Below are 23,884 nucleotides of genomic sequence, written 5' to 3' on the forward strand. Positions count from 1 at the left end.
TAACCACCCTTCTACCATGCCCTCAGCTGCTGGCAGCCTCTGTGGCCCCTTGCAGCACCCTCTGGACATCTGGATGTTTCCACATTTGCCATCTGGCAGCACAAATAACGCTACAGTTACTAACTGAAGATTATATTTCACATAAAAAGAAAACAATACGCTAATAGGGAAAAAAAAAGGCAACTGTTGCACTGAATTATCTTAGAGTGAAATTAAGAAGCAAAGAACAAAGTACCTGCTTCTAAGAATGCAAATTACAATAACAGACAACTAGTTTTCTCCAGTGTGACTGTAGAAGCAAACTTACTATCTGATCATTCTCTGTACTCTCTTTTTATCTTCATCACTTTACAGTTCCTTTTTATCCTACAATGTCCATAGTAGAATTTCTATTGTGACAATCACAATTACTTTAGCTATGGTTTACAGGATACATTACTCTGCAATAAGACAGTTTTATTCTGTGGAAGGGAGAAAAGAATCAGAAGTTCTTAATATGATTCAGGCTTGAGAATAATCTTTCAATTAAATTAATGTTTTGAAATTATAAAAGCCATGAAAAGTAGACTAATTTTAAATGCTAAACTAGGTCACAGTCTCACTGAGTGATAACCTTCAGGTAGGAGTTCTTTTCATTTTATTTGTTCAGTCTAAGGCTTGAGTACTTTTACAGGATACTGTCATCATCAACGTTCTCCTCAAGGCAGTAATAACGGTTATTAGGTGAAAAATATACCAACACCATAAATAAGTGAACCACACATAGGCTTGGAACAAAAAATGCCACAAAACAAGGGTGTCTCTTAGAGAAGAGGAGACTAAGGGGAGACCGCATTGTAGCCTACAGCTTTCTGAAGAGGGGAAGAGGAGGGGCAGGCACTGATCTCTTCTCTGTGGTGACTGGTGATGGGCCTGAGGTTTAGGTTGGATATTAGGAAAAAGTTCTTCACCCAGAGGTTGGTTTAGCACTGGAACAGCACTGGAACAGCACCAGCCTGACAGAGCTCAAGTGTTTGGACAATGCTCTCAGGCACATGGTGTGTGTGACTCTTGGGGTTGTCGTGGGGATATTCTATTATTCTATGACTGAGCATTTTTGCATCAGGATCATCCCACAAACATTTAAACTGCTTTCACTGACCTCAGTTTGAAAGTATGCCTTGAGAAAATAAAGGCTGGAAATCTTCATGCTAGAGGCTGGAGCTAAGTTAGTAGCAGTGGAATGACATACTCCGAGTTACAGGAGAGGCCTCACAGTACAGCTAGGACTGCAAACTCCGTATCAACAGTACTGCTGCGACTTCATCACAGGGATAAAAAGCTTTCACTATGGGTTGTTGGCATTGTTTTATATTATGTCTTAAGTCAAGGCCTGAACAATTCTCTCCCATTTCTCTCTTTCTTTATTTTTGGTTTTTAGACATGTCTTTTGGGCTTAACTCTGAGCTCCAAATTCCCAAATCAAGGTGAAGTTCTGCCAAATCTAATATAACTGGAACTCTGGGGTTGGTTTGTTTGGTTTTATGGGGTTTTTTGCGGGGTTTTTTGGGGATAAGTTTCTTTCTAAGTGAGAGCAGTTTTGCAGAAGATTCAACCCACACTTTATGTTTTTCAGAAACTGTAGCCAAATTTTCAGGTTGGAAATAAAACCCGAGACTTTATGAACAATGTTTTATTTCATTGCATGTTTTGTTATGAAAGTACCAGATGAATAGTCAGATATCTACTAAAGAGATGAAGCTTCTCACAAATTGTCAGTGTTTTGTGACATTCAGTGTTTGCATGACCCCATACTTATCTCACATGACCCCATGCTATCTCACCCTGCTGAATACAAACTCATCTCTGCTGCAGCTTCATTGACAACATGAAGTCAAAAAGGGACTGTTAACATCAGTGGAAGCTTTCCACCATAACCCTTTGTCTTTTACTGATTCTCAGATCTCCCCTCTCTACACAGGGCAGTTACATTCATAAATTGTCATGGTTTGGAACACGTTGCATTAAAAATTGCTGTTCGTGTTTTTTAGAGTATAGTTCAACATATCAGATGTTGTTATAAAACTGTTATATATATGAGCTGTCCCTTGTATACACAACTGAGGGTCTTAATACCACTCCTTGTGAACCTAAGCCCCTATGCCAGCACTCAAGGTGCATCTAGGTTCCTGAAAAGAGAAATGGTAAAGATAAATAATAATATTAGTCTATCCATTTTCAGATGGTAGAGTTATTTCTAAGTCACTCATACCCTTAAACCACAGCATAAGAAATAACATATGCAACACATACTACTTTATAATAAGTACCCATTTATCTATTTTGGTATATTTACCATATTTAATAGCTTGATTGTGCAGTTCTTAAGTAAAATCATGCCTCACCATGTAAGGAACTCAGTGGCTCTCAGTGTGACTGAACAATACCTTGTCCCACGAGGGATGCCACTGAAATCACCAAGACAACTCAAGGAGAAGAATTTGTCTGCAACAATTCAAGAGAAGTATCTGCTTGTTCTAAACAAGATTTTAACCAGAAAGCTCAATTACTTGTCTTTTTGAAATAAGTACAGCTGACTTGAGAACAACTCCCAGTTGCACTTGAAATTAACTCATAACTTTGAGTTGTTAACATGGATTTTTGCTCAGGGAATCTTAAAAAGTAAAAGCTGAACCTTAAATTTTAATGTACTGAGAGTTCTTCCAAGTGGTTTGAACAGTACTATTTTCTAAGTTTGTTTTTTTTTTTTCACATATACTATTTTAATTCTTATTTTAGCATACTTAGAGAGCTGACATGCAAACTCAAACCTATCAGCAAATTACTTTTGGGAACTTCTGAAGAACAGCAAAAGCATTGAACAATGAAAGGTCAAATGCAGCATCTATCTTTAATAAAGGGGGAAGAGAGAGAGAGAATTGGGAAATTATAAACTAATTAATTTATCTCCAGTTCTGCAAATGTGACAGAGAAGACCTTGTGCTGTAATCATGCTGGCAATGCCTCTCCTGAAGATGTGTGTGTGTGATTCTGCACGTTGCACTTCAAAGGTGAGAGGAATCAAAGGAAACCAAAGGGGAGGAATGAGAATGATTGAACACCTATAAAGACTAACTAGTGAAGAAGAATTCAGTAGCTGGATTGTTTAGGGTACAGAAAAGGGTCTAAGGACAAGGATGTTCTCACTATTACCTGAGGCTGCTGCTGAGAGCAGAATAAGCAAGTTGGAGCATCTAGGAGAGCAGGCCAAGGAGCAGTGGCATGCAGTGGCAACAAAGACATTTCAAACTAGCTATTAGGAGCGACATTCTAGATGAACAACTGGTGGAGCACTGCCAAGAGGCCTCCTATGGAGACCATGGGGTCTCCACAGCTGTCTTAAACCTAGGTTAGCAACATGCCTGTAATGGTCTTGATAAATTTGATCCAGCCAGGGGGCAAGGGGAAGATGAGAACATCCTGGGATAGTCCTAATTTTCTTTTATTGTCTTATTTAGAAAGTTATTCTTTCCCAGATGTAATTCAAAAATTTAGCTTTTTTTTTTCCCCTTGAGAATAATATTTTTATTCTGCTGTATCTATTTCTTTAACGTAAACCTAAAGTTCCAGTGCAGTCATAGGCTGTCATGCTCTGCTGTCCTAGGTGTGACTACACATAGGCTTTACACTTACAGAGCTATTTTTAGAGGATATGGTTTTCAATCAGAGGCCTTGCTTTATCTCCAGGTATGAAACTCCTGGGTCATTTCCTTTCCTACACAACAGTTATATTCATGTAAACTAATTTTATACTATGTCAATTGCATCCAAATGAAACTGTATTACAGTTAATCCATTTAACTGTACCTCAAAGACCACAAACCATATATACAGAAGTTAGAGAATGCAAGAGTGAGGGCTTCCACCTTAACTTTACACAGTGATCTCACTGTATAAAGGTCTTCAGTTATGTGATGATACTTCCTATTTTCTTCCAGAGAAATCTTGTCTCAGCAAACTGGTAACACTTAGGGACGCATTTTAGCAGAGCAGTACAGTGAAAGGGATGGCTGGTCTCAGACAAAAATACAGAGAAAACTGCATTCCATCTGTACCTTTTCAACATGCTTCTATGTGACAATGACAAATCAGTGACACCTCCCTTCCTTAGATGAGCTCTAATTTCTCGATTCACTGATCCCTGATTTGAAGCACTGCAGCTTGGTCTGCAGAAATATGAAGTGCTCTCACTTGCAACTGGAGTCACTGAGAGATGTTTTTTGAGATGCTAAGTGACACTTCCTGCTGAGAACTCAGTATCTCAAATACAATGAACAGTTTTGACATACACTTAATTTTCTCCTTGGTTTCTAACTTCTTCTAAAGCAAAAAATTACAGTCTGCGCCTATAAATGTAACAGCATTGTGGCTTATATCTGAATATACAAGCTCATGTCTGGATACCTTCTAATAGCAGATTCATATATCATGTATTCTCTCAAAAATCAGCCTCATCTAACATCAGAGAGAAAAGCAGTGTGCATGAGTCATACTAATGCTCACTAAAATCAAAGTTTAAAACTGAAAACCTGTAACTGGAGTTATTCTATTGTGTACATGTTTGTTGATGCTGAATGGATAAAACAGCAATTCAGAATGAAGCTGAAATCAAGGAGCTGCTGGCAGACAATGAGAGAGCTGCCATGGCTGTAGCAGCTGGGGTGCAACCACTGCCTACCTGCATTTCATATCAGGAACAAAATGGTACTTTTCTCCCTCCAGTTTTTCAATTTTCAGGATGACTTCCCATATTTGCCGAAGACTCTGGTTTCCAGTTTTGGTTGCATAAATGGGCAAGATTGGAAAATTTGGTCAACTGCAAAAAACCCTCTAGCCCAAAAGACTGAGCGCTCTTGTTATGTATATCTGTTGAATTAGCATAGGACTGCTACTACTATTATTTTTCTCACCAAAACATAAAATTGAATTTAAAATTTAAATCACATAGAACTGTAATGGAGATAAACAGTCTCCTCCCCCTCAACTTCTCACCTACAAAGTCCACATTCCATCACTTTTGGTCTCATGTTTTGTCCATGAGAGTGAAAGCAATACACTCAATTTTAAAGGAAGAGCTGCTTATTTTCAGTTTGATGTGAAAATGCACATCAAATGCACATCAAATGTTTCAGTTTGAAAATGCTGCTGTGCTGTTGGACTTTGAAAGTGTAAGCAATTGCCAAACAGACTGCCCTCAGTGGTTACCTTTTATAAATGCTGGTGAACATTACATTAAAAAGGAACTTTGAAATGTTGCAGCCTGATTTATTCAAGTCATCACAGCAGATGCCAGCAAAGCACCAGGCAAAGGGCATAGAGTAAAAACAGTATCATGTCACTCCCAGTGATAGCACTGAGGGTGTCATTTGCTCTACTGATGTATTGCAAATAAAAAAGAGAAAGGAAAATTAGGACCACATTACAAGTGAAAAATAGCTGCAAATATAAGTGAGAACAAATATTTTGGAAAATATTTTTCACAGTTAATACAAGTATTTTAAAAATCCTGATTACCATGTCTCTCATGAGTTAATAGGCACACAAGTTTTCAGACATGCTCATTTAATGGCTACAGTAAAACTGAACGGTGCCACGACATATTCCATATGAGCTGGAGGTGGAGTTGCTTTGAATGGTTTACACTGCATCAAGGGGAAGGCCAGATTAAATGCTGCAACCAGAGAACAGTGCCAGTGAAGTTCAAGGACGGGGATCTGAATTCTTTACTGAATTCATTCACAAAACTGAAGTCCAGGCACACAGATGTCCCATCATACTGGAGCACAGTCAAAATATTTGGCCTCACACTAAAATGGTATGATAGGAAAACCCTACTGCTCTTAGTGCAGGTCTCATGTAGAGTCTCACAAACAAGAAGGAAGGCAGAGCCCCTGGCACCTTCTCATTTAGTAGCATGACAAGGAGCAGAAGCAGCCTAAAAGTTCATGTATTTATGTTTCAGTTCACTTTTCCTTGTTAACTTACTTTTCTGGTTTTAGATCCCTGTAAATAATTCCAAGACCATGGAGGTGGTCTAATGCCAAGGCCAGCTCAGCTAAGTAGAACTTGACATCCTCTTCTGTAAACATCACCTAGAAAGAAGGAAGAGAAGGAAGAGAAGACCACATCTATTTATTGGACAGCGGAGGGCTGGCTTGCCTTAAACAGACACGGGGAAGGAATTGTCTAACCTGGGAATGCTGGAAGAACCATCATATCAGGTTCAATTTTCCATAATTTGTCTGAACTTACATTAACAATTCTTACCAGATTCTCCTTATAAAACAAGTCTTGATCTTTTGAGTGCCTCTGTTCCTTAACATATGCTGCTCTCATTTGTCTGTTTGATCTGTTTAGATGACATTATGTCACAATAATAGGAATAAATTATAATTCCTTAGCCTTTGGAAATGAACGGCAAAATTAAATACACTCAGTGCAGCCTATATTGCTTTCATAGTCCTTAACTTGCTACAATCTTGGCATTTGGTTACCAGCTTCCCATGAAATGGAAACCTTTTTTTTGGAAGTGAAATACTTCCAAATCTGAGCAGAATACATGGAATGAAGAGACTCAGATCAATTTAAAACCTTCTGTCTTGGAGGTTCAAGCAATCTCAGTGCAGATGCCCTAAGCAGTGATGTCTTGTTTAACATCCAGGGCCTGATGAGGTGCCAGCCGAAGACAGCTTTTTCTGTAGCTGATATGGATACTGCTAACACTGAAAGCTGTGTTTTAGGTGAAGAAGCTTCTGTAATCAAAAAACCAATAAGCTCTGAAAAACTCAGATGGCAGGAAACCCCTCCGGTTCTACTTCCATTGTATCTCAGACGTTCTCTTTAATTAAATTTCAATATGCACAGAGATAATAACGCAGAAAAAGAAGCTGATATATCGGATACACAAGTGTGAATATTATGCATGACAGAAGTAAAATGAGTCAGCTCAATACAAATTTACTTGTCATATATAAATGCAAATTCTACAGTAGAAGTTGCAGAGCTTAATTTTAAAATTAAGTCTCTGCTCCCAGAAAGGGGTAGCCAAAATATCTGAGTGCTTTGAGAAGTTCCAGACAGCTGAGAGAAAAAAAAGAGATGATTCAGAGAACAGATGTCACATAATTTAATTAAGAATTTTACTGCAAAGGCTAGAAATAAAACCACAAGGAAAATAATAAATAATTACACAAGCAAAAACTCTAAAAATTTAATTGCATTGAATGCAAAATTTGCATTAATTTTCAAAATAAACTTAAATTATTTATAAACTTTAAAATAAATAATGTAGGCAAGAAATTAAATCAATGGAATCAAGGAAAAATCTAATCTATACATATACACCTAGTTAATGTCAGATGTCTCAAAAAGAGCAAGAAGTAGGCAAGCTTTGCATGCATGCATGCAATGTATGTATATGGGATCTGACTGAAAGTCCACTGAAATCAATACCTTTCAATCAAATCTATTATAACAAATTGCAGACAGTTCAAGTTTTCCCAGAACTTCTGGCCCCTAAACAGCTGCAAAGTATAGGCAGACAAGGTGAGCTGCAAACACTGAAAAAAGAGAAGTATGTTTTTACTGTCAGCTTAAGAGGACTCGCTCCTGATGGTACACAGCAGAGAAGTCAGTGAATCGCCCTGGAAAAGCTTTGGGGAAAACATGAAGCTTTAAAGAAGTACAAAGTCTGAGCTGTTATCTTCCACTTTTGAGTACACTGGCTGTGCAGAACAGGGACCTGCCCTCTTAGGCAAGAGCCACATTTTCTGTCTTCTTCCATGAAACTGGAGAGGCCCTTGCTGAGACAGCAGCGCTGCCTCGCTAATGAAGCTTGGTCTCATGACAATAGCAGAAGGATATTTTAAGTTTAAATTTTTAAAATCTTTTCCCTCATATTAAAAGTAACTGCTACCAGGAACTGAATATTTATACAAGAATCATTACTCAGTGGTGTAATTAACTTCTTACCAATGTCTTGCATTAGCAAGCAAGCCTTAAAAGCAAATACTTGGGGTCCCAAGCTACACTGCACACAGCAGCCTGCAGCATGTCACTGAATCAGGAACTGAATGGGGAGGGGAAAAAAAAAAGCTAGGGAACTTTTGACTGAAAATACTGTTTTCACTGCTTTTTTAGTCCATCAGTAGCTCCCCAAACCCAAGAAGAGCAACAGAGCTTCCCCTCAAGATGGCATTTGAAAGGTCCCTGTCTTTAAAGACTGTGTGGTAAGTGGTTGCCCACACCCCTGTCCCCACAACCTGGGAAGTACCAAGGGTTGGGGACGTCGTGTTGGTGACAGAGAAGACCAGGGCACAGACAACTGCAGGGCAGCCATCCTGCCTCACTGGAGCCTCCTGCACTTCTGCAAGGACATCTCTGGGACTGCTGGCTCACAGAGGTTTGGCGATACAGAAGAGGCCCAAATGACCCTGGAAAACCTATTGTGGCTGCTCTGTATGGGCACCAGTGAGGCTCAGGTTTGGGATGTCTCCTGCCTGCAGCAGTCCCTCTCCAGGGACATGGCATGCAGAGGAGAGAGGAGGGATGAGAGCCTGGGGAGGGTATGGAAGCAGCAGCTACTCCTGGCAGGCAGAAGGAGGGCAGGTGAGGGCTGTGATAGTCAATCTCCCATTCCCAGGGTGGCGCATGGCCCTTGACCTGCTCCCAGCAGCTGCAGGGGCTGGCCCTGACCCACAGCCATCTCTTCCCTTTGCTGGCAGTGTGTGTGTTTTTCCAGTGGTTCTGTGCTCATCCCAAGGGCAAAATGTATTGGGGATTGATTACTCAGACCGTTTCTCATCACATCCAAGACTTATTTTGAAAACAATGAGTCTGGGGCTACTTTGCTACGGGAATGGCTTAGCAGTGGTGCAGTTTTCTCTGGCAGTGATGCCTACATGGTATCTGCTGCATTACCTATAGCATAGTTCAAATACAGTTATTAAGAACCCACTTAACCATGCAAAATGAGATAGCTCTATTACATATACATAGGACTACTCCCAAGGCCATTTTTCATTCCCACCAACTCAATCTGAGTTCTGAAAATCCAAGACAGTCTTTAATTTCTCAGTTGAAGATCGATCAGCTTACCTCTTTGGAGAGTCTGGTGAAAAGGTCCCCTCCCCGTAGGAAATCTAGTATTAGATACAACTTTCCCTCTGTTTGAAATGCTGCATTAGAAAAGGAAGGAGATGTTGGAAGTTTGAATCAAACTAAAGTCCCCAACAAGTAAGTCCTGTTGACTAGCAGTATATCATTCATGCCATTGCTTCACTGTCATTTTAAAACTTTGAGAACCATAAAAAAAATTATTTCTGTCTAGAACTTAGCAATTGAGCTTAGATTATGGGGGAAAGTAGCGTCAGTTGAGAGACAACAGTGCATTACTAATACCTTCATTTCTGTGCTAAGCACCTACGAATTAACAGTGTTTCCCACTCCACAAGGTATCTGGAGTCACCGAGAGCGAGGCATAGAGAGTTGTTCCCATGCTTGTGTGAGAGGAGAGCCCACACACTCAAATGTCCTCAGAACACCTGTTACAGTAATAATGGGGCTGGCAGGGCAGGAGGCAGCTCCAGCAAGACACCACATTCATGTACACACATATGCAAATTTAGACTGGTACTGATTATTAAAACCAGCTTTTATTTAAATCCTCTGTCTTTCTAAATGATACCTTACAGTGGGTAAAGGGTTGGCATACGTAAACTCACCAGTTACCCCACCAGCACTACCTACAACATCAGACTTTATGACAAATTTATTTTGATGGAGGAATGGATAAAACTTACAAATACTGAATTTCTCCTTTAGCATAAATGAAGAATTTCACACAGGTTGCCTCTATGATTTTGTTACAAACAGAGTCATAAGTAGGCAGAGGGTATCTGTACGAAAGTTTAACACATCTAGTCACAGTTCCCCAACCAATTTAAGAAAAAGCACAAATTATATTTTATTATAGTTACCATAATGAAGCTTGACTATGAAAGGATGGTTGACTTCTGCCAAAATATCTCTCTCCATTTTAGATCGTACCCGATCCCGAACTATAAAGAAAGAACAATAAGAACAGTGACATACTGAGAGGCAGCATGGTCGCTGGATACAGTACTGGAATAAGGTTTGGCAAACTGGATCCTGATTCTCGCTCTGCTGATGGCTTATATGACCTTAAGCAAATCAGACCACTCATGTCCTCTGTTCCTGACTGTCTGGTCTGTGTAGTAAATTCTCCAGGAAGGCCCTGAGCCTCTCTCTATGGTGAGCTGCCCTAACTAAAATGACTACAGTATTACAAATAACAGGAAGGCAATTACACTTCACAGAAGAGAATGCTAATGTGAAAATGAAAACTACACAAAATTAATAACTTTACTTCATTTAAGATGAAACAGAATGTACCAGTCCCAGAGCAAGTCAGACTAATGTCACGCAAATTAATTTATTGTATTTTGCTGATGCTAGCAGTGTCTATGACGTATCACTGAATAGCACTTTCTGGAAGTGATGTATATGTAAAATATTCAAAACTTCCAATAAGCCACCCAAGAAATCAGTAATAAATAAAAATTCCAAATAAAAATAGTACATGATTCTTTTTATGTGTAGAGATAAGTTTATTGTGTGACAGCAGTGAGAAAAATACTTTTTTTGGTTGAGATGAATAGAGAGAAAGGGAAATCATAATTTCAGAGGTGAGCTGAGTTCAAGCTAAACAAAATTAGTGCTGAAGATTTCATACCAAAGCCATTCAGCAGAATATTCAGACACTGAGGATTCAAGTCCCCATGTAATCAAATCTTGATTCTAAAGATCCATTTTTCAATCACTATTTTATTAAAAGTATTGATATTTTCTTCTGTCTTTTCACAATGCCAATACACTTTTCAGACAAAAGCATCTACAAGAGATATTATGAAACTATTTTAGGTAGCAAAGCCTGAGATCTCAGTCAGATTCTGTCATTGGAGGCATGTGTTGTAGAGCTGCTCAGAAGCTGAGTACTCTCAGCACCCAAGGAAGGAACATATCATAACAAAACCTCCGTCTATTGCTGTACTTCAAAAATTGATGCACAGAAATAGGTCCAAAGCAGCTGATCAGAAAACCTTAAATAGCACTGGTGACATACTTGGATTTCTTGCTATTGTGATGCTTTACTTAGGCCACTACTGACGTAAGCTTTACTAGCTCATTCAAGCTAAGCTACCTTGTAGATAAATTCAAAACAAAGGGAATTGCGGAGTTGTAATCTCATCCCACAAGTAAAAATCACGCATCATACACTCACAAAATGCTTAACCTCTGTGAAGACAGACCATTTTGTGTGCTGTCCATCAGTGATGATCCCAGGTGGGAATTCCTGTTGGATATGTGGGCATTGCTGGGCACTCTACATGGGACATTTCCCATTAAGCCTGGTTAGGTAGCCCAAGAAAGTGCCTACCTGCATTTGCACTGCACAGGTGTGAGAAGAGGCTGTCAGAACAGCAGCACACCCTCCTCCACCCATCATTTTAACCTCTCAACAAGGAAAGGCCCAGGTGTGCAGCCCAGTGCTTTGCCAAAGCCCCATGCCTTGTGCCCTGCTTGCTGCTGTGGGGGTTCCAGGGTGTGGACCTGCCAGGGTGCCAAGTCACCCTTCTCCCCACATGCACAGAGGAGGCACAGCAAAATTATAGATAAGGTTATATCACCACAGAACACATCTCATTCTCCAGTCATGGCCCTGTAACCACTCATAACCTGCGCTATGGGGCTACACTTCCTTTTTGAAAACCTGTCTTTTGGGAGCAGAAATCAGGCTCATGAAGCTGGAGGCTCAGCAGCACCTCAGATTGTCCCTGTCTGGGCCCTGCTGTCCTCATATGGCCTGGGCCAGCCCAGGACCCCACACGCAAAGTACTTGTGGGGTGCCTAATTACCTGAGATACAGAGAAATACAGGCTATCTAAAAGTGATCATAGTCTCGCTTCAATAGTTCTCCTTAGAAGTACTATTTGCATTACTGTGGTTTTGTTCCACACAGTACTAAACTCAAATCCTCTAAAGAGCAGCCTTTCATGTTGCACCTTCATCAGCAGAGCATTATTACAACACAAAGAAAAAACAGAAAAGTGTCCTTTTGACACATTGAATGTAGATGTATACCAGTAATGTCACATGGGGACTTCATGTGCTTTTCTTTTGAAATGCATATAATGTTGTGAAGGCTATTCTTCTGAAAGAAAGATCCTCTGTGGCCGGAAATAGGGAACCTTTTAGAGATGGGGAAAGAGCCATTATACCAGAGTTTTACCACTCAGCCCTACGCTGCTGCAGCAAAGGTAAAAATCCAGACCTACAGAACAGGAGACGCTTCTTTGTAGAAAGGCACTTTGAAAAATCAGTAAGAATGTAGACTGGGTTTTAGGAGTCCAGGGTCTGAAGCAGGTCATTTTACCTCCAACCCTCCCCCCTCCCTTTTTTTTCCTTTTTACATGAAATAACACATCTAGCTTTAAAGAAATCAAAGACTTCCCTTTGCTTGTTTGTATTTTAAAGTAGCCTTGCTGCTCCGATGTTGAGATTCGAAATGACAGATGTCTCTAAATCAATACTACACTTTAGTATTGAACTTCCATTTACAGTCTTTATCACCTATTCATTATTCTCTCTGTTTGTAAAAGTTAATTAAATCTTGCAATATCCCTCTGAACTACCTCTGCTCAATTTTCTAACAGAGAGAATTAAAGAAGAGTGCTGAAGTCTGATGTTATTTAAAAAAAAAAATCACATGGGACTTGTCAGGAGCAAACATGGGTTCTAGAACATAAGAACTCAGCTGAAAATAAATCCTCAGAGCAGTAATCTCAGCTCTTCTCATGTTTTCCTCATACCCTTGCCCAGTAGGGAACAGCCTGGTGAGCTGAAGGTGCTGCACAGTCGCCTCCTCCCTACCCGATGGAGCCTCTGGCAGCTGTGACCTCCTGCTGTATCCTCACTGGGACATCAATTTGTGTCTCTCTTCTTGACTGAAAAAATCCACAGACACTGCAGGAGATTAAGTGTGTTTTAGATTTTTGGCTGAAATTAGCTGCTGGGTTCAACCCCATCATTAGAGAAGTACTGACTGACAAACCAGCCAGATGATCACATAAATCTCATGTCCTTATGCAGAGGTGAAATTTCAATTTTTGTGTATTTTTAAGTAGAACTGGACCAACTGAACATCCACAGATGTGCTTATGCATAGCTCCCAGGTGAAACCATTCCCCACTGAGGTCTGTGAGCTGAGGATGTGAAATGGCATCCAGTAAGCCAAATCCTGTGGTGATGTACATCACCAGCAAAGTCAGATCTACACCCCTCACAATTGCATAAATCAGTTCTAACTAAATTCATTGAAACCAGACTCATTGAACAGCTCGATGAAGAGAAAAGAAAAGCGGCCATCTGCTGGAAGGGAACTTCCTCTAAAAGTCCAAACCCTACAGCTGGAAATACATCTGTTCACAACTTGTGCAAAACTGAAAGTCTTCAACACCTCTGCAGAGCTGCACCTGGAACTTTTTTCTTTTTATGTAAAGCATATGTTTGATTTAAATTTATTTACCTTAGTGGATGTGATATCCTGTGAAATCATCAATAAAGTATTTGTTTCTTGAATTTGAGTGCAACATGCTCCTATATTTTATTTGCTTCAGTTGAATAGAGTTGTAACTATTTTTTATTATTATTACTACTACTGCAGGCAATAACAACACTTTCAGTACTAATTCTTACTGACAGGCAGTAATTACCTATGCTCTAGGAATAGGCATAATTTCAAAATGACAAATGAATAAGAGGGCTGGCCTTAGAATTCAGAGGTCCCAGTAAACACTATTCATCAGTAGCTCTGGAAATTATGATGACCTGAAGGAAGAAACTGGTTTCATATAGTTTTGCAATAAAGAAAATTTGTTTAAAACATTTATGGGACAGTTGGCCTTTTCTCCCCACACAAAATAGGTATTTCAAATTTAGTTCCAGCCTGCAAGAAACCAATACAGGAAAGATGACCAGGACATATAGTCCTCAGTCCTACTCTTAAACACAGTCTAAAGAGGGATGAACTTTTTCCATCAAACTTCTCTTGTATCTCCTGGGACACCCTTTTTCCTTTGCAGCTCCTGCCCTGCTGCAGTGCTGGCTAACTCACATGCAGCTGCAAAGAGGCAGCACCAAGATTCCTATTTCCTATCCATGGAGCATTCCAGCATCAAATGAGTGTCTGCCTTGTGTTTTGCTATTGAGATGTTGCTAAGCCAACAGAAGCAATGAAGAAGTTATTTTTTTCTTGTCCTGCTTGAGATGGAGATGATCCAGACATCCAGGAATTGCTGGGTCTCTCAGGGTAATGAGTTTCACTGCTTGCCTTTTAAGCTTGAAGCCCAGCATGGTTTAATCAACCACTGCTGCTCTTTGCTCTGAAAACACACCTGTTTGGGGGCTTTTTCAGGGAGGGCTGAATAAAGTTTATGCATCACTTTACTCTGGAAGTGTGAAAGCTGTCTGTGCTTTGGTATTCATCACAAATACTTTCGGCAACATATCATCAAAGGCAAAAATACAGCTTTTATGTTTGAAAAGTATGCGGAGTGAACACTGGCTCAGGGGTGAAAATGCAAAGATATTCCCTCTTATGCCAGCCTTCTACAGGAAGAAAAAAAAAAGCTCCCTTTATTTAGTCTCTCCAGGTCTAAACACCCAGTTGTACCGAAAGGGGCATTTCCTCTCCTTCACAATCTTTGAGCAATTACTGATTCACTTACAAAGCCTGGCAGAGGTGAGAGGGGGTGAGGGTGGTGCAGGATCTTCCCAAGGAGTTCTTGGCACACCAACTCAGGGCAAAGTGCCCCTGTGTGAGAGTGATTTAAAGCCCAGCCAAGTCCCTTCTCTTTTGTTACATGAGCCCCTACTATTTTGTTTAATGGTATGGTATGAAACCTTCTGCCTGGTCCAGTTCAGATGTTTAAGGATGAGACCAATAATCTTTTATGAAATATTAAGTGAGAATTCCTGGAAGGAGAGGAAATGTGATATTTCCTCTCTGTGTAGAGTGTATGTTCTGGGATGCTGTCATTTGCCACCAGGGCAGTTTTATTCATAGACTGAAGTAATCCTAGTAAATGTTTTCTGTAGACCTGTTTGAAACTTGTAATTTTGAGTATTTTCAAAGGTGTTTTTGCTGTGGGTTTTTTTTTCTCTAAACTGGAACAAAAAGCTTAAATTTGGCAAATTTTGCCAAAATTAAATTGAGAAAAATTGTTTTGGCTGCATCAAAGTACTCTTTGTTAAGGGTTTTATTTTTTTAATCTCCTCTTTCTTAACACTAATTATAATGTACAACTATAAAATATTTTTTCAAATGTACACAATCAAACCAAATAATTCTGCTGAAATCCTTAATACTGATATTTTGTCAAGCAAAATTTCCCTCAGCAGCCTTGTTCCTGTGGATAGACACTCTATCAGAAACTCAATCTTTTCTTTGTCAGTTGTAACGTAAAGTCAGAAGATGGAATAATAAAAAACCCCACCAGGAAGTTTTAAAAGAGAACCCCTATATCTTCCAGGTTTAGGGTAAACATACAAAGTTATGAGGTAATGTTTTTGCAATTGTCCTAATTGGAGTTTACCAGCTTAGTTCTGATATGGGTAACGTGAGGCAGTGGCTGGACAGTGAGAGGTGCACTTCTCAGATGGGAGGGTTTGGATGGGTTTGGTCAAAGGACAGGAGGCAGATGTTAACATTCTCCCTAAGCTGTCCTGACCACAACTGCACTATGCCGACTTCTCACTCTAAACACTCCTTCCATTAGGCTGCTTGGATGTGGTAAACACAGAGCCAGTACAAACTTACTTGTTCTAACATCATTTTTTGGATGAGCGTTTCAGATACTGGATTGCAAACATTTTGGTTTCTGAAACAAATACCTAGTATATTTAAGGCATCACTGAGGAAGCTGCGATAGTGGCTTATCCAACACTGAGGACACACTTCATTTAGGAGATATAAAGCTCTGAGACAGTTTCTATTTGTAAACCACATAGGATGACGTTTATCAGGTTATCCGTAACCTAGCCCTCCATGCTACCTGCACACAAAACAGACAGGAATTCAGAATTTAAATTGTTCAGTAAAATTGTGGTGTTTACTGTCAACATTCAGACAAAGCAAATTTCTGCTTTGCCCAGGACCTGACATGTGATGCAGACATACTTAATATAGCTCTGCTGATGTGTTCGCCTCATAAAAGTGAAAAGCATCTGTGAGACGGCTGTCTGTCACTGAAGAAGCCTCCAGTCCCATCAGCAAGCAGGGTGTGAAGTCAAAGCAAGGTCATTTCCTAAACCAGAGCATAAGAAAAAGCCCAGTCTTTCGTCGTTATCAAGACGTTCATTAAAGCTTTGCAATCAGCAAGCCTTGGTCACACGGAAAACAACAACAACAATGAAAAAAGGCTGATTTACTGTTTTCTCCTTTGAGAAGAGAAACACAGTCCTCAAATAATTGTGAATTGGTTTTCAGCCTGGACTCCACTACCGTATAGGGAGCGTTGTGGAAGATATGACTAAGTTCAGAGAATTTCTGGGTGAAATCATGGCCCTAAAACAGTCAATAGTAAAACCGTTGTTGACATTAATAGGATCTCACCATCTACATCTCAGTCCCTATATACAGTTCTGAAAATATACGTAGCTGCTTGAGATCTAAAAGAATACCTAACCAAAAAGGAAATCTTGGGTTTTTTCCCTATGTTACTGAGTAACTGCCAAAAGCTAAACATAAACGGTACTCAGCAATGACTACAGGCAAACAGGAGGAGAGCAGATAAATATTTAAAGGATATAAACATGAAGGAAAAAGAAGACTTATTTATCAAAATAAAAGGAAAGAAATTAATATAAATAGAGGAGGTAAGTGAAACAGACAAAGAGGAAATATAGGCTACGTTGGACAAACTGTAATCACATGAACCCCTACAGAGCAGAGTAATGGGTTGGGATTGGAACCTTCTTACAGACACATTTTAAAACAAAACTGAACAGAAAAAGTTAAATAGATATTTAGTAAGACACCAGCCTGCCCTGACTGCAGGGGAATGAGACTGCATTTTTCACTATGTGCTACTTTGCTGCAGTGACTCCACCTCAACGAAGGACATCTTAAAAAATAAAAATCTAGATTTTATTATTATGCACAAGTGTTTGGATGGCTGTCTGAAACACAGCATTTGTAGCAGGATTAATGCCCATAGCATTATATCAGAACATTCCAGCAAAGTGGAAAAAATATCAGAAACCAAAAATTCATACTGGGAGTGAACTTGAAAACCCGGTGAAGAATAACCATGAGCAGTTTAGTTTCCACACAGTGCTTTTAATTCTGCAGTCTCAGATTGCCTTATCAAGAAACTTTGATGTCTAAGACTATTACCCCACAGGTGAAAGCTGTGGGTAAGGCACAGGGGTAATGCAGCCCCCCTCTGGGGCCACCCAGCCCTGCGACCACCAGCCCTGTGACAGTCCTTCCAGTGCCTGCTAGCAAATCGTACTCCTCACACACACAGTGCAAACTGTCCTTCCTCAAAACTTTGCTTTGGAAGTTGCTTGCTTTGTGCTGCTTGTGAAAAAGCTCTCCCAAAACCTCTCACATGGTAAACTCTCTATAGTAAATTAAACACACATCTGTGATAACGGCACAGCAGGGTTCCGCATATTTTTAATGAAGATGCATGTAAGGAGTCCTATGACATTGGCAAATCTCATCCAGCATAGTCAAGTCTTACATCTTGGGCACCTTGTTTTTGCTCCATCAGTCTCACACTTAGCCACATGTAAAATTCCTTCCACTCCTTGCACCGGCTGCAGGGCTGAACAGCTCTACTGCTGACCGAGCATCCCCTCTGCCCACATGGGAGCTGAGCATCCCTACTCCCTCGCAGCCCCCTCTGCAGTCCCAAGCAGAAAGAGGTGGGAGGAGGTGGGAGGACGTTCTGGACAGACTGGCAGACAGCTATCACCTGCTTCCTCAAGTTGCAGAGAAGATTAGTTCTGGCCCTGTCTCCCATACGCCACTAAGCTCAGGCCTTCCCTCAAAATGACACCTGGAGCAATTGCTGCCCATGATTTGTGGCCCACTCTCTTGCTGGACCTCCACTGAGGTGGTGCCTTTCCTATTGCCTTTCCCTTGGCTCCACACACACCAGGCCTGCTGACTCAGGGGATGGTAGCTTTCCTCTGCCCTAGAAAGGGGCCCTTGGGAATCTGCGGGGCATCATCTCACCTGAGGACTCAGCTGTGGGGTTTCTGGACAAGAGGGTATCCAGATTTCAGTAGGTTGGAAAGGCAACTAAATGAAGGCTGTGCATTTAGTGGGATGGTCTAGGAAGTGTGTCCTTTTTTCCTTGGTACCAAGGTAAAAATCTGTTGCTTAAGAAACTGTCTTCTGCACAGAAATCTCATCCTAGGGGCTCACTGGAGCTGTTGACCACTGGCTGGTCTCCTCAACAAAACAAGAGAGGGGGAACAAGCCCATTCTTTTCCCTTTATGAGGAAAATTTTTGAAGAGACAGAAATAGGTGGTAAAGGTGACCCAAATGCAGGGAATACCATGTAAAAACAAAAATACAAACCAGTACTTCTAAATGTACACTTGAAAATATTTCTTTCTTATGATAATATACAAAGGTCAAGATAGTACCTAGCTGTATGACATTGACATTTTACATTGCAGAGCTTATTATATCCATAATGGAACCAAATTGGAACAGATAAGCATTGACAAAACCTATATAGAAGATAAATATTTAAAGGATATCAAAATGTAGGACAAATACTTATTTATCAAAATAAAAGGAAAGAAGGGAATATAAATAGAAGGAGACAAGCAAAACAGAAAAAGAGGAAATGTAGGCTCCCTTTCAGCAGAAAAGTTTATTCTGAGTTTACACTGTTGATGAAGACAATTCCCACTCAAAGGCAATTATGTCATAGCCCAAACAAAGACCAGGGACATAGTACAATTGTCTGATCAACTCAGGCTTTGCCCAAATTTACAAAAATTATCTACTGCTGCTGAGAAAATGTCAGTTAAATTACTGTGCCATGGAAACCTTTTGAGTGTTTCAATTGCTATCACATGCAGATAGAAAATGTAGAGAAAATGGAAAGGAGAGGCTGTCATTGATGCTGATTGCTGGTCTCTCTTCAAACATCATCAAAACCTCCATCTTGGAGCAAATGCCACAGCCACGAGGAAGCTGAAACTGACATGTGTGACCGACATGAAGAGTGTGAAAACAGAGAATAATTTTGCTTCTGTTTCAACAGATCCCAGATGGTAGTCTCACACGTTGTGCCATCTAACTTTTACAGAGAACCAGCTAAGTGCTAGCACACCTCCCAGAGCAGTTGTGAACAGCAGTTGCTAGCCAGCTGTTTGGTGAAGGTTTACAAGCAACCCAACTGCAGTGCTGTGAGGAAAACCATCACCAGTACAACTGACCCCTATCCTCTGCTGTCACTCTGAATTAAAATGGCATCAAGTGACAGCGTTGACCTCACTGTTAATCTGTCCTCATGCTTGAAAGAAAGTAAGATTTTTCTGCTGTGTTATGGGAACCAATAAAAGCAGTTGGATGCAACTCCCAGAGGATGCTTACGAATTTGGTTTCCAACCAACTATAAATGCACTGCAGTTGCAGGCAGCTGAACTTGGTTAAATGGCAATTATACTGGATGTTACAAATGATGCAACTTACTCAGTGAACAGAACAAACAAATGCTTGTCATATAGATAATGGATTTGTACCACAGCCAAAGACTTGCAGAGTCCATCACGGAGGTTAAAAATCCCAGGGATATTTAGCTATTTTATTTTCAGTTTAGCTTTCCACTATAAATTTATATAAATATATATATTTTTTATATAAATACAAATTTATATTTGCTATAAATTTATTCAAAAGCAGAACTGATTTATAGTTCTGATTATTTCAAATAATCAATGCATTATACAGAAGAGACATTTCCTAACAATTTCTTCATTTGGAATCTTTAGCCATTACATTCCATAATGCAGTAGGTTGCAGTTACTTGGGGAGGGGTGTTAATAACATCTCCATGAATATCTGAGTATTACTCCTCCAAAGGGCAGTGAACACTGCTGAAGAGCAGGTATAATTAGGTTAGCATTACAGATATGGAGATTGAGCAGAGGAGCAGCAGTAAGGGTAGCTGGTTTGTGTTCACGCAGCAGACCGGCAGCGGAAACATGAGCACAGCCAAAGTTTTGTAATTCCTAAACTGAGGTACCAGCTCCTATGCTAGACACAGCCTGTTCATGAAAGAACAGACTACATGATATAATTCAAAGGAGATGAAGACTAAAAGCATCTGAGCCTGTATTTGCCAAAAGACCAATTTTTTTCTTCCTGTAATTCACAGCCTTGTGGTACCAACAGCAAGCTCTTGGACATCAGGCAGGATTAAAAGACTTTCAGAGTTCATTCACGTGCTGCACGGCTGACTGGATGGGTCGCCAGCAACAGCTTTGCTCTTTTGGCAGTGGGCTTCATAAAATTAGAAGCATTCAGAGCAAACACAAAGCCTACAAAGCTCCTTCAAGACAGTGCAAGACAAACAAAACACAAAAAATTTCAAGCCTCAAGACTAAGACAAAAAAAAATCAGAAAAGTAGATCTTCACATGAAGATTTCCATTTGGCTTATCAGACACCAGCCAGAGAGGCAGAAGAAAAAAGGCAGCAGGGAAGATAAACCAGTAACCAGTATTTTGTTGTCACTGTTAAAGCCCGACTAGCCTGGGTACATCCTGTCCACTGATAATGTGCTTAATTCTTAAACTAAACACATGGGAGAGGGGGAATGGAGGTTGACAGCCGCAGGCAACCACCTTCCAGAAATCCTCACAGAATCATGGACTCACAGAATATGCTGAGCTGGAAGGGACCTATCAGATCATCGAGACCAACTCCTGGCCTTGCACAGGACATCCCAAGAATCACACCATTTTACAAAACCATCTACCCAAGGGCTGGCTTGTTCGAGGAACTTTCTCTGAATGGGATTCTCCAAAGGAACAAACATTCAACATCTCGACAATATGACCACTCTGCTGTCTTTGCAGCAAGACATTTCTATCAGTTCAATTACACCCCTTGAATTTTCAATAATCTTTGTGGTAGAGCAGGGGTAGCTCTACTACTCTGTCATAACAAAGCACTCACAGAGGACCTGAGAGGTAGGACATACAGCCAGAGCAGATAATGTCACCTCTCACTTACCTGGTGTATAACTACATCTTCTAAAATGATGTCCTGGGTTGCAGTGTATTCTATCACCATCCTCATGAGCCGTTGAAACCAGGTGGGGCAGTGTTTCCTTGCCTCCTCCCCCCAGACTATCTTGCTGTTAATGGCCCATCATTGTCCTGCCGCATGACTCAGAGATAACTCCCTCTGGACTATCTTCTGTTAATGAGCCTAATCAACACTTTGCCTCATGACTCATTACCCCATTGTGAGATGCTCCACCCAGAGGGAGGAACCAAGCATCCCATCGTGGATATAATCTGAGACTGAACACCAGAGACAATCCTTCCCACTGGATTTCCAGAGGACAGGAGCTACATAGCCACCACTGGACCTCCTGAGGAACAGCGGCCCCTTTTTCTACAGGATCACTGCTTCAGAGGACTGCAGCCACCATTCTACTAGACTGCTACAACAGGGAGTCAGGTTGTATCTTGACTCTGTCAGTTTGAACCAGTGTTCTCTTCTTTTTTTTTTTTTTTTTTCCCCTTTTCTTTAATTTCCCCATTAAATTGTTATTCTGACTTAGTGCCTCCCACTGGTTTGTTTTCAAACTGGAACAAATGAGTATCTAGGAAAAATGAACCCTGAAGAAGGAAAGGAACATAAAAGATTCTCAGACTACAGAAGACAGAAGCTAAACTAACAAACTTCAAGATGTGGAAGAAAACCGCAAAGAGGAAACTGTTGTTGATGGAGAGGAGATGAATTAACAGCATTAGCTGTGGCCAGGCAGATACTGGACAGATGCTAGGAAGCATTTTGTAACAACAGAGTGATAGAGACAGCCTAAGAACAAGTTAGGCACTCCTCCCTCTGTGAGGAATGACACAAAAGCATCACTGTACCCCCCTATGTCAGAGGTGGGCCAAGGGACTTCTTCAGGTGCCTTCCAGATGATGCCTCAGTAGCAGTGCAAGGCACAGGGTACCCTCCCAGAGTACCACACCAGTGGGTTTACTTGGCACAGATCCAGGCAAGGACACGAGCTAGGTTTCCAAAGCACAATGACTGAGCCTCTGTGACTGTCCTGAAGATCAGCTAGTCCTCACTCTCACGTTCTTAGCCCAGGCAGAGCACTGTACATGACCAGCAGTGACAGTCTCAATTTGGACTCATTGTTTTAGCTGAAGCTTCCTGTCAGTTTTCATAGAGCTGTTCCAATTAAACTAAACTGTGGGTTTTTTCTCCTCTCTCTGCTTTCCAGATAGTGTTGATGAGGGGTGTGAGGGCTCACAAAGGCCATTGTACCTCTCAGTCCTTTCCTGGTAAAAGGAGTTTTCCCACGGACAAAATGGAATTGCATCACATTTTCAAACAGGATAAACATTTCACTTGTGCCTTCAGAACAAGTGTCCATGTAGTCTCTCCATTCCTGAATCTACAGCAAAAGCAATTAACAGCAATCTGCTACTCGACAATAAAAAATATTAAATGTGGTCTTTTCTGTAAAACCATAACCAATTTGGGAGTAACTGCAAATATCTGTCATTAGATATACAATGCAATGAATATGATAAAAAGAATAATCCAAGGGAAAGCAAGCCATAGTGAAACTCTTGATCAAGTCTTCGATGCATAGTTTGAAGGATGATTTTGGGTCTGAAAACCTTTTAACAGTGTTACCTACAGGAGCTGCAGTTTCAAGTGTCTCCATTGCTACTTATTCACCATGGCAAGTACACAGGATCAATTGAAGCTTTAAAGAGGCAGATGGCAAATTGACTGAAAATTATAACATGATTTGAAAAATTGCTTTCTACTATCAGAACAGCCATGAGTATGATGAACTATTCATTCCCAAAAAAAAACCCCCAGCTACCATTCCTTTAGTGCCTGGAATAGCCAGGGGGCATTTCAAATGCAACCTGCATGAGCTGCTGGAGGTTTTTATATTTAAAAAAGTCACTCTTTATGTATTTTACTGACAGAAGAGTGACTTAACAAACACTTAGAACAAGCTTGTATAATTTGATCACAGGTAAAGAACATATATTTTCTGCCAAAGAATTCAGCAGGTTTTTTCAGCGCTTTCTTTGACTTCAGATTTGAATCACCTTTGTGCTCTCTAGAGAATCATCACATGAAAACCTGAATAATGCAACACTCAGATGCTGCTAAAGCCCATGGAACTGCTCAAGGATTAGAATTCAAGGGCGGGGGCACTTTAGCCTAGCAAAAAAATGGAAAAATTTAAGACAGTTCTGTGGTATACCTTGTGAAAAACGTGAACACAGGTGCACTCCATATCTTCATAGCAAAGTCTGAAACTTTGGCATAAACCTGTGGGTGCACTAATAAGCAGTGTGGTTCCAATCCATGGCAAACGACAGTGGGGTGGGTGCTGGGACCTGAGGTGGCCTCACACTTTTTGTCGCACTTTGAGGCCATGACCCGAATGGCCACGAGAGGCTGGAGGGCACTGGGTGGGCTCCTGAGTGAGTTTCATCAGGAGGGAACTTTGCCTGTGTG

At 40.6% G+C, this 23,884-nt stretch overlaps 1 protein-coding gene across 4 annotated transcripts in view; it reads right to left on the bottom strand.

The window, feature by feature from the left end:
• Positions 1–23,884, bottom strand: part of RPS6KA2 (ribosomal protein S6 kinase A2) — a 285,949-nt gene that overhangs the window by 64,574 nt on the left and 197,491 nt on the right. For all 4 annotated transcript variants that reach the window (XM_042025102.1, XM_042025106.1, XM_042025105.1 and 1 more), the window contains 3 exons: positions 10,017–10,097; positions 9,136–9,215; positions 6,025–6,131 (listed from right to left, as the gene is read on the bottom strand). In XM_042025102.1, coding sequence (XP_041881036.1) covers positions 6,025–6,131; positions 9,136–9,215; positions 10,017–10,097 — 268 coding nt within the window. The remainder of the gene's footprint in view (positions 1–6,024; positions 6,132–9,135; positions 9,216–10,016; positions 10,098–23,884) is intronic.

Source organism: Corvus kubaryi, unplaced genomic scaffold (genome assembly GCF_017639235.1).
Source record: "Corvus kubaryi isolate FWS band 111438036 unplaced genomic scaffold, C.kubaryi_AGA036_p1.0 37266, whole genome shotgun sequence".
NCBI classification, from domain to species: domain Eukaryota; kingdom Metazoa; phylum Chordata; class Aves; order Passeriformes; family Corvidae; genus Corvus; species Corvus kubaryi.